General features: G+C 36.0%; 1 protein-coding gene across 1 annotated transcript in view; it reads right to left on the bottom strand.

Annotated features, from left to right (window-relative positions):
• Nucleotides 1–12,257, bottom strand: part of PRKN (parkin RBR E3 ubiquitin protein ligase) — a 683,114-nt gene that overhangs the window by 338,954 nt on the left and 331,903 nt on the right. Inside the window, exon 6 of the mRNA XM_041404442.1 lies at nt 6,968–7,083. Within this exon, the coding sequence (XP_041260376.1) occupies nt 6,968–7,083 (116 nt within the window). The remainder of the gene's footprint in view (nt 1–6,967; nt 7,084–12,257) is intronic.

Genomic DNA, 12,257 nt, shown 5'->3' with positions numbered 1-12,257 from the left:
AACCACATCCTTCACAAACACTTGCCATTCCTTCCCCTTACTGAAGTGCAAGATGCCAAACCATTCCCAAACCAGTTCCTCCCCAAACCATTCCCTCAATGCTTCAGCGGAGGCCTGAAAGGAACATCTCTGCAATCTGTTCACCTTGGTCCTTCAGACCTCAGGTCTCTGCTAAAAGGATGAGGCTTGCTAATTAGTATTTCTTGTGATGGTTCCTTTACAATATAGATATCTCTCCAAAGACAGCTGGATTGTGACCTCCAATACCAATTCTCATAGGTCACTACACCACTATCAGATGGTGAAAATATTCAGCTATTAGTAACCTTGCCTGAAGCAAAACTAACCAGAGATGAAAATATTTTGTCTTTCGTGTTAAGGAATTCATTTTAAAAAGGAAAAGAAAGTCCCAGACACCTGAACCTGCAAACATCTATGGGAGAAAAGGGACACTGGGCTTGGGTTTTGAAACTTGGTCTCTTTGAACAAGGTTTTAAAAACATTTGCTACTCTGCTCTTCTTGGACATTGCAAATAAATTCTAACGTGAACATTTAAATTTACAATACTTGAACAGAATTACATCCATTAGCTATTATTTTTCATTGATATGCAAGTATTCATACTCAGGTTTCTTAAGAACATTTTGGAAGTGTGATTCATGAAATCTTTGATATGTTACACATATCTGACTAATGCTAGTCATGAGTTATACAAATGAAATACGTAAGTGAAAAAATCTACAAAAACAGCTCACTGTAGTAATGACCACAAATTAGCAGGGCAGAGCATGCAGCATACAATATAGACCCTGCTGATAATATTCTGGAATCTGCAGGCTTCACATGAAATGTCAAATGCAAAATGAAATTCATGACATTTATTTTATCCCAGGTGTATCAGGAGATGCACATTGAAATAAATTCAAATCAGAAATGAACTTCCCTTGTGACATAAAAATCCTCACTCATGGCTGTTTCAAACACTCAGACATACCACACACCATTATATTTATGTTCACAAACACGTAGGCAAATTAAAAAAAAAATAAATAAAACCAGCAGGCAGTCAAAACATTGCTTTCCATTTGTCCTTTCTGTCAACTGTACACTAACATATATGGCAAGCAAAGCAATGACATAGGAAAAAACCTCAGCCTCATACAGAAGAAAGGCAGGCAGGCTTCATTCTCCCAGATGAAGAGAAATTCATGCTTTATGTCCAGCATAGGACACGAATGAGGTTGTATAAAATCCTCCTCACTTATCCCCTGCTGGCAAAGGATTTGTGCAATGTGAGAGCGCAATAGCTGTGCCAATGCACTCTTCTGTTCCCAGATGTGTTAAAGCCAGGAGCTGTCTCACTAAGATGCAGCTGCAGTGCAGAACTTAACAGATTCAGAGGCAGAGCAGTAAGAACTGCACTGCTCTCCTGCCATTGCCATAGGGGGCTGCTGTGTTCTAGTGATTATCATTCAAGAGAAAGATTAAGGCAACTGCATTTCATGCACAAGTCACATCTTCCAGTAGCTCATGGTACAAGTCTTTGAGTCTGAAATCCACAGTGTGCACACCTCAGAGGAAATGAAGGTCACTTACTGGCATTATCAGACTTGGTTCACATTTCAAAAAAATCACCCGAATTCTCAGCAAAAAGCTTTCTCTGCATGGTTTTTTTTGTATCAAAACTCAAATATTACAGCTGTAACAGGAGTATTCTATTAGTTACCTTACTGGGAAAAAAAAAAAAGCTCAAAGCTCTAAATCAATTAGTAACAGTTCTTAGTTTTATATCTAATTTCCTGCTTTGAATAAGTGATTCTTAAGAAATCTCATTAATTTAAGGAACATTAGGGAATAAAGCTATGCACATTGTCCCTGATGGTCATAGTGCTTAGACAAAGTAGATTTAATTCTTAGCACAATCTTTTTCCACTCCTCTTTGAAGTACTCAAGGTATATAAAGACAACAGAATTTAATAGAGATTTGGAGCAGAGACCACATTATCAAGATGGGTCACAGAGAGGAAAAAAGTACTTCAAAAAATAATAGCTAAATATAGATTTAATAACTTGGATTATAATGGCCCAGAAGGGTAAATTTAGGATCCTATGTCCCAGAAGCAAAGAGAAATAGTAGTTATAAGTCTAGAATAAGGTGCTATTTACTCTTCTGAAAACATCCCATAGGTAATGTCTTTTAATGGGCATGTTCTGCATTTTCATCTCAAAAAACAACAGAAGGTCCCTGGTAAAACTCTCCAAATAACAGCAAAATTGAGCTGAATCAAACTTGCACTACAGCTTCTTCACTAAGAAAATGTTAACAGTTCTCAAACAAATCTCAGCATATTCTGAGTCAAAAGAGACTTACAAGAATCATTAAGTCAAACTTTTATAGCATGGCCTGTACAGGGATCAAACCCACAATACTGGCATTAGCACCACACTCTAACCAATTGAGCTAATTGGTGGATCTCTATCAAAAGCTGAATTTTGCCAATTGTCTCTTCAACTGTAGCACTGGATTCAAATAATCAACTAAAGAATCTGGAATTATTTGTAATGCAAAGGTTTTGAATACCATGGCTGACCTGCTACCTCATCTATTTCTTGCCATAGTCACTGCTATATTCCTCCTCTGATACTCTTTCCCCTTTTATTTTTTGAGACCTGCATTAATACCATATATATTTTACATGAGGAAAGAAAGACAAGGCAAATTATTTGAGGTGTCTCCAAAGAATATTTAAATTGTAATTCAACAAATATTTTACTTCAAAGCAACATACAACATTAATGCACAAAACAGTACAAAATGTAGGTCAATAAGGAACATGGCACACCTATATCAACAATAACATCATAAAGATGAAAATCCAAAATAGGAAATTAGAAAATCCCTAATCCCCATAATAAACTCCAGGAGATGGTCTTCTTTTGGCATATCAAACCCACAGGTAAAAGTCACAACAGAAAATAATTTACATATGTATTTATTGAGAAGCAAATAATTTATCCCTTACCAATTTAGGAACACTATCCCATTAAAAAAACCGAAACCAAAAACAACAGCGAAAACCAAGAAACCCCCCCAAAACAAGCAGAAACCCACAGGTAAAAGTCACAACAGAACATAATTTACATATGTATTTATTGAGAAGCAAATAATTTATCCCTTACCAATTTAGGAACACTATCCCATTAAAAAAAAACCAAAACCAAAAACAACAGCAAAAACCAAGAAACCCCCCCAAAACAACCAGAAAAAAAAACCCAAAACAACCTCATCTGTCTCAATTCTGACTCTATAACTGAGGAAATGAGCAAGTAGGAGTGATAGGAAAATGTCACAAACTGCTGCTGGGGGGAAACCATTTCTAACTTGTATTTTGACTTCAGGAAAAAAAAAAAAGACTGAAAAAGATAGCTGCTTAAGAGCTAGTGAGAAGTTTAGGAGGCCCAAAGTAACCCCACGCAAACCAGATTAACACACTTTTATTCCCAACAACATGCAGCCATTCATTCTTTGTTGTCTGAAGGAGAAGAGTGCTGCCCATTGAATTTCCAACAGGATTTCCTATAGCACATTCACTTTTCTCCCCCCTCTCAGTACTGACCTTCTCCATTAGTCTCCTGCCCATGGAATTTAATGTGATCACAGTCCAAATTGATTTGCTTGAAAAGAACTATGACGAAGACATTACACCACTGTTACCCTTGAACTGTAACTAGCATATGCACTACTATCACCACTAGCAGTTCTCACTCCCAACTCCAGTATTAGGAAGTCCAAAGAGCAGAAAAGTATATAAAAGATTCCATTGTTTAAACAGAGCAAAATATTTCTTTCTTCAAGACAACAAAGCAGGGATTTATTAGATTAGAGAAAAAAAAAAAAAAAACCCTGATAACACAACACCAAATACTTGTCTTTCTGGAGAATTCTCTCCACCTGTTAAGTGACAGTATGTCCTATATATCTTTTACACTCATCTGTATCTGCTGAAAGCTAAAAATAATGGTGCCTTTAGGAATTGTGCCCTACTGAGTTCGTGAAAGATGACGTGAGGCATTTCTGTTCTACACATTTTATTTTTACACTGCTTAAAACTGCTGTTATTCCTGAGCCTGATTTATGGGTACCCTGGGGTACTCCTAACCCCTTTTGATGTTATTTCTACTGGAAACAGTTGACAAAAGCAGATCTTCCCTTGAGGATTGCACAGTTTTAGTATTTGTTTCAACTTTCAGCCATTTGCTCAACCTATTAAAGCTTCTTCAAAGACACAGAATAGCAGCCATCACCTTGAATTCTGCAGAAAAAAAATGCATAAAGGCTGCCAATTCACACTAACTCTGCTGTAGATAAGCAGAATACATTGGAAAGCATTAACTACATGGAATACTGCCTATGGATTTAGCATAGCCCTACAAGGGTGTTTGGCTTTCAACTATTTCGCTCCAGTGGTCAGACTTGCATGAAAATATTTATATAAAATATAAACCTAAGGCAAACCAAGTGTATCTAATGTAAACTTAAGAATAAAAACTGGCAATAGATCATCATTGTATTCCACTTTGTATTTCTTCTATATAGCAGAGTACACTACTGCTTTATGGAAGATTTTATAAGCTTTGCCAACCTTGCTAAAACCATACAAATGCTGTGCCAAGAATCTTGGAACTTAATTACTCTATCTGTGGTGGACTGTCCATGATAAATCAATGGAAACACCTAGAGATACTGTGTAGGTTGTTGCAAACAAAAACACTTAAGAAAAATGCAGATAGCACCTCGTTGTCATCTTTTCCTGTTTGGTGTCTTGCTTTTGGTTTGGGGGTTTTTTCCCAGAAAAAAAGGAAGAAAAATCTACTTTGAAGAATGGACCCGAATTTCTTATTTTACTATAGTGAAGCTAACACAAAGTAATAACAAATGTACCAAATACAGTTAATCCTCTTTTTCACATGAATGCTACAGCAGGATGAAGGTAAGTTTCACAAAATACTCTAAGCTGCAGAGTGCCCTAAATACTATTTTTCAACTGCATAAGCATATTAACAAGTAATTTCCAGTACAATCACTTAAATATTTAACTGAAGTAAAAAGATTATGGCTATTTATGCAATTTCTTGGAATTATATACAAATATTACAAGAATGTTAGGTTGGAGAAAGGACTTAGAAAGTAAAAAAAACCCACCAAAACTGAGTGGAGATTTTTTAAGTAGCCCAAGATTTTACAAGGACCTTTTCAAAACTCATAAATGTTTTCATTGTATGATCTTGCTCTTTCCAATAGCAAAACTTACATTTGACCCTCCTTAAAATTGGTAAAAGACAAAATCAGAAACTAAACCAATTTCTTGCACAGCTTCAATTGGAAAATTATTTCATCCACATATGAAATTCTGTTTTAAAAACTTGCAGGATTTGCCATACAAAAAATAAAACAGTAAAATAGTATCTTGGGTTTTAGTATCACCTACAAATCACCTATTTTAGTGATACTAAAACCATGTGTTTTTGTAGTATTACACAAAAGGGCATGGGAGGCTTTTATGGCTTTAAAAAAAAATCTAAATTCTGAAAGATAATCAGAATTTCATGTATGGATACATTCTGAAAAATTTAGAGTTATCATAGAAATGTGTATCAATATTTTGACATGATGAGACAGAATGAATTTCTTACAGTTTGCTTCTTTTAATGTTATCCAGAAAGGAGATTTTAGACATTTTTTTTTTTCTACCCCGTTGTTGCTCTTCAGTGAGCCCTTCTGAAAACTTCCTGGGCCCCACACAGGAAATATGGTGACATGAATGACCCTTTTCCATTCCATCTTACTGCTAGGATAAAAAGTGTACTTTCACTGCAGATCTGCAATGGTTGGGTCTCAGCTCCACAACCAACCCAAGCTGGCGATGATGAAGGACCAGGTGACACAGCTCTGTGCAGGATATCTGCCAGGCATTTCCATCTGGCTTGGGAATGGGGATCAGCCTTTGGCCCTCTTGCATTTAGCAGTACAGACATGCACTAGCAGTCTGCACTTCAGGAAGCCAAACCATTCTCTTGCCCAGGGAATTTTTAGAAGGGACAGGAGAACCAGCCACTTCTGAGTACCTGAGTCTGCACCCTTGCTGCAAAATGCTGACATACCAGTTTGACAGAGACTGCTATTTGGTCTTTGTTTAATCTGTACTTAAGAGCCAGTTCCGTAAATACACCACAAAGGATGCTTCCACAACCAGCTCTTTCCAGAAGACACACACCATATGAATCGTACAGAGTTCCAGTGTCCTTTCCCATTTCTCCCTTCTGACCTACAACGACCATTTCACAATTCTCTTTACACTTTCATATAAAATATCTCCTAATCAGTAGATAAATGTGTTTCAGGTAATTCTTCACTACAATGGTGGCTGTCTTTTTCGGGCAATTGGTTTTTAATCCATGCATTTTCAAGTAATTGATATTCTTGAATGTATGTGCTCAAATACCACATGCAAAGATGGATTACAGTATTTCAAACTACAATAAACACAAACATGAGAACAGATGCATTTCAGTTTGATTTATAGAACAACCACCAAGAAGTTAATTTTTTCAGGAGCAGCCTGTTCCCCTCAAAAATCCAGCTCTTTCCCAAGCTCTTGAATACATATTAGCAGAAAATATCTACACACTTATGCCACTATCTTGAGCTCCCAAGGTTTTAGTTAGAACTAAAGCAGTCAGATTTGTACCTGCAACATGACTAAGGTGCAAAAATAGAAGCTGCAATTTTACCAGCTAAACAAATAACATACCTGAAAATATGACCCATTTTTCACCATGCTACCAAGGAAAAAAACCCCACAGCCTTTAAAAAGGAAAATGAACAAAGAAAAAGAGGCTCTTTGGAAGTGATAAGTTCTCTAAAGCACTGAGACTGTACATCTCTGACAATTTTGTTGTACTTACCTAATATCTGTGCATGTTATACATGTGATACAGCGGCTGTTTGTTGTAACCAGGTTCAAAGCCACAGATGTTTCACTGTCAGCAGTTGGGTGTGCTCCACATTTAAAGTAAAACTCCTGAAATATTGAAGGAGAGATAAAGAGAAGATTACATACCTGCTGCTCAGGTCCTTCCTTTATCTTTGGTTAACTGACATTTGAGAGGACAGACAAATCACCACTGCCAACAGCAAAGGAGGACAGTCATTAGGAAAGGTTTACAAGGCATCCCTTGCAAAAATAGCAGTCTAGGTGTTTATTTTGTTTAGAACCATTCCTAGCACAGAAGGTATCAGTGTGACACATTCTGTGATCTTCTGGATTTATAAAAAAAACCCAAAAAAAACCACTTCATCTTGACTTTCTCTAATCAAAGGCAAAATACTAACCAATTTCAGTATGCATTATTATTGCCACTATCTTTTCTTGTTACAGGTAGTACCATTATCTGAACTCTACAACATAGAATTTTGGATCCAAAATAGTGAAGTCTGGCCTTGCTTTTCTGATGCTGAATATCTTTAAGATACAACTTTACCATCTTAATAAAAGCTCTACCTTTCTTGTAGCCCACTTTACATTTACAAGTGTACACAGTGTTTCAATCAGGTTGCTTTAGCCTCTTAGACTGCCTTCATTAACATAATGCTTTTCACACAAATGTGTATTTTCTTCTCTTTTCCACTGCACCCCAGGGAAGGCCATATGAAGCACACTATTCTTTTATAAGATTTTGTTACAAGAAGTTGCTCTAAGTGTCCAAATTACTCTAAGCATACATAAAAAAAAGTCTGAAGACACATGCTTTGTAATAGGAGCCACAAATTAAAGTTTGTAATTTCTTTGTTGCTATGACACCTTCTTTCCAGTAACAAATTGTGGAGGTTTGTAATGAAAAACATATATAAATGAAATGTGGATTGGAACTTAAGGGTATAAAAACATTGGAAACAAGGATAAGAAGGCATAATGAATGACAATTGTTGACATCAAGATAATAAAATCACTGTTTATTCTCAAGAAACCTGGCCTTGGTAAAAAATACTAAGAAAACAAGGAAAAAAACCCCAAACAAATTGCAGCAAGGGAAGAAAAAAAAGTCATGGAAAAAATCAGCAGCATTTGCTGATGACTCTCAAAGGTGGGACAGGATGAAGGAAAAAAAATACAGCTACTGTCAACTTTTTTAGAGTGAAAAAGTCACATCCAGGCCTCAGCATCAGGAACAATCCAAAAGCCATGAAAAGACATGCTAGGTGTTTGCTAGTGTCACTCCCAGTTCCCACCTACAACTGGGTAGGAGTGTGGACACATTGCAGCACTCACTAATACACGAGCAAAAGAGGACGTTTGGATGAATGAGAATGAAAAAAAACCAGATTTTTTAATACAAAATCCCTTTTCCCTCTCTACAACGTTGCACGATTTCATGCAATACTGTACTAAAAGCAGTCCAGACAGACTCTTACTTTCTCAATGCCTACAGCCTTGCAGTATGGAGTTCTTTGTCTGCAAAAGAGCTGTCATTTAGTCGTTTGGGGTTTTTTGTCTCTGTGGTGATGACTATTTAGCCATATTGTGTATTTCTACATAAGATAAATACAGTACTATGCATTACCATGCCACTCTAAGATGGACTCTGGTGACTGGGATATGAAAAGTATTCATGTAACCTTCCTCCTAGGTTAGTCACTGCTGCTTGTCACAGAAGTGCTGATCTATGCAATAGATTCACCAATATATTCATGCCCCACAGTAAGTGAAGGGCACAATGTCTGATGCATGTCTTAGTAGCAGTTTAAGAGAACCATGTGGCAAGAGCACAGTTTAAAGGCAAGCCTATTCTTTAAAGTAATTGTTCACAAGTCTTTTTAAATGAGTCACCAGTACACATTTCTACACAGCTAAATTATCTTTGTGTCCTGTTTCATAAGGAAGAAAGTATTCCCAGACAAGAAATGCTTAAAGTCATCCTTAGACAAGACTTCAGACTTCCCCAGTATTTGCTCTTTTTCAGGACACAGATATACACACAACTTTTAAATATCAGCTTAACTTGAAGCATTTCAGCTTCAAATGAGTCAATGGAGCTACACATTCATCCGGAATAGATGATAACCTTAACCAATCTGTAACTTCAATTTATTTTCAACCTTTAAAAATGTATCCATTGATCTTTGCATTATTTGCTAATAGGTTTTGGAGCTTAGGTTTTTTTTTTGCCCTTTAATTTGAATTTATTTTGTTTGAATTAAATGTTAAGAAGGATTTATTTCAGTGCAGAAGATAGATATTTCTTTGCTTCAGTACACATTCTGCATACAACTAAAAGAATATTGGCAAATCACAATTCCAGAACAGGTAAACTATGAGCAAGGAAACATACAAAAAATTTTTTAAAAAAGTACGTACCCAAAATAATAAAAACTTATTTGGATCACAAAGAAAAAGAGTAATAAATGTATTAAGCTCTGAACCAATTGAAATAGATTTAGATGTCTTTTTGTCCCTAAATGAGCATCTGTTTCGTGATTCTAATTGTTTTGCTAATACTTCATGATGGCTCTTGTCATGAAAGATACTTACGAAGCAGATAAATAAAACTATGCAATTCTTATTCCAGGAAAAGACAGAAAGGGAAGAACAGTCAAGAGTCTTGTGCTACAGTCCCAAAATACTTCTGCTATATCATTAGGAAAATTACTTCTCAATATTTCTATTTATCAGCCCAAACACTGCTTTAAGAAAACCCCTCTAATTAAATTTATGATGTGCTTCAGTTGCTGAATTGAGAACATTATGGAACTTGAAAACACTGTTTAATATAACAAAAGAAAATCTTGCCAGTTTCCAAAGCTATCCATTGAAAGACTCCCTGCTTGACTAAACTGTAATAAAAGAAATAGTAAATCTTAATATTAAATACAAACGGAACAAAGAGCTCATTAAAATATAGGAAAAAGAAATCCCACAAGATTGTGTCAAGTATTTTTTCAGAAGTAATCCTGAAGATTAAAGAATAAAAGAGTTATTCACAACAGGTATGTTGAAACTAGCAGTATACCCTTGGAAAATCAAGCAGCATCAAGCCAGAGAAAGCACAGTTCTACACCATCAATGCAATAGTCTGTCTCTGGAGATCTGAGGCCTCAGTGCTGTGCTGGGAGTTCAGAAGTACAGGGAAAGTTGGGAACTAAAAATGCAGTGTGCTCTGAGTGCCTGACTGTTCCCCAGTAGTGTGGACTTGATTTCCAGATTTTTTAATATTTCTTTTTCTCAGCAGTAATACACATTCCATCTGTTTAAAAGCTTTTAAAAGTCATGAAACCAATTAAGTTTCCAGCTGCATATGAAAGTTTATGTTGCCTGGTTTTGCACATTGCATAAATACACAATCCACAAGTATTTATTTATTCAATCTACCAGATTTTATAGAGATTTAACATACTTTTTTTTTTAATGCCAGGGCATATACCTATGAAGCTATCACTACATCAGCACAAGTTGCTTCTCAATTGCTTCCGGCAATGAAATTACTGAAAGTAAAATATAAAACAGAAGAGTGTAGCCACTTCCACTTCTAACCCTTCAGCTTTGCATTTCACCAGGCATGTAAATGTAGCTGTTGTTTTATTTAGTCTTTCACCCAGTGTATGGAAGCCTAGGGAGGGAAATTTTCCATATTTTTAAATCCAAATTATTTCTGTACCAAAGTTCATTTCTGAACAGCCATAGAGACCTTGGCACTAGCCAATTTAAGACTAACATTCTAAATTAGCCTCAAACTGTAAAAGTCATACAAGCAGTAGTTGCTTCTAAGGTTGATATCCAAATGTCTTTAAATTTATGCTATATGAGACAGTATTTTCATAATGTCGACGTTATAATAAAAAAATCCCCAAACCTCACAGAATAACACAGAAGGAATGAGTGAAAATTCTCACTACAGAATGCAGTCTACATTAGTATCTGACTACACCTAAAATATTTTAAAATAGAATAAGTCACATTATTCCTCCTTTCTGCACATGTGTTTCTAGGCACAAAAAACTTTCTGATGACTGTAAGTATTGTTGTTCAGCAATGAGTAAGGATGTCAAAGAATTACTGCAAAAGCAGAGAGAAAATTTAGTGCTTAGTTCTAAAAGTGAGCAGTTCTATGGTCATTTTCTACTGCAGTGAATACCCTTAGATCATTTTCTTGCCTGAAGGCATAGGTCCCATGAAATTATGAACGTTCTATTTAACACTATAAATGCCTTCCTTTTGGCAGTGTATCTGAAAGATTGTTATTCAGAGAAGGGAGCAGGCATCACTCTTACATACTCTGTCATATTCCTCACTCCTGTTATCGCTTTTGTGTCACACAACATCATAGCAAGTGCGTGAGGTAAGAAAAGGTTCGAAGATACATGGCCAATGTTAGCTCCTTTTCATGAAACTAAAGAACAAAATGCTCAATTTTCAAACCCCCCCCCCCAATCTTCTTTCATATTTTACTAAAAGTATACCTGTGTAAACTCTGTCTTTTCCAACAAACCAGGGGTTTACACAGTCCTAACTGCTGATGATAACTGAACTCTTTTCTATATAGTCAAGTAATCAACATGAGTAAAATCAAAGTCATACACAAACCACCAGGGGAAGGCCTAGAAGAACCTTTACAATTTTGATTTATATTCTCAAGTCCAGTTTACTGTACTGTCACAAAAAAACCCATTAGTGTTGGATACGTACCACCAAGATAGCCTGCACCTGGTGTAGGTGTAAAACATATACACATAAAAACACATTCCTCCTCTTGCTTCTCATTTTGTGCTGTGTAACTTGGCTAAACTAAGGAAATTCAGGCAGATATTTTTTTTTTTTATTTCCAGTTCTTAATAAGCTACAAAAGAACAAGAGAGCCTTATGGTACTTTTCTCCTCAATTGTCCACACATGTTTATTTAGGATTGATAGGCAAAGCCGTTTATGGATATGTTTTATAGCCATTAAAGGTGTGGTTTTCATTTTTTTAAAATTATCAGTAAACTTGAATCCCATTTCAGCTATATCATCATAATTATCCCATGAAAGAGAGAAAACTTCAGTGCTATTGTGGCACACCCCTGTGGTAATGATTCATTTGCTTTTGAAACTGAAAAGTTTAGTAGATATTCAGTGGATCTGGTGACAGATTGAAGGAGAGTCACTTCAGAACAGCTGTGGAATCAAATATTTTTTTCTGAGATGTTATATGAAAGACTGCGC

Source organism: Onychostruthus taczanowskii, unplaced genomic scaffold (assembly GCF_017590055.1).
Source record: "Onychostruthus taczanowskii isolate IOZ18803 unplaced genomic scaffold, ASM1759005v1 scaffold21, whole genome shotgun sequence".
Classification (NCBI taxonomy): domain Eukaryota; kingdom Metazoa; phylum Chordata; class Aves; order Passeriformes; family Passeridae; genus Onychostruthus; species Onychostruthus taczanowskii.
Note: the sequence above shows the minus strand (reverse complement) of the source record. Positions and strands in the feature narration are given on the sequence as shown.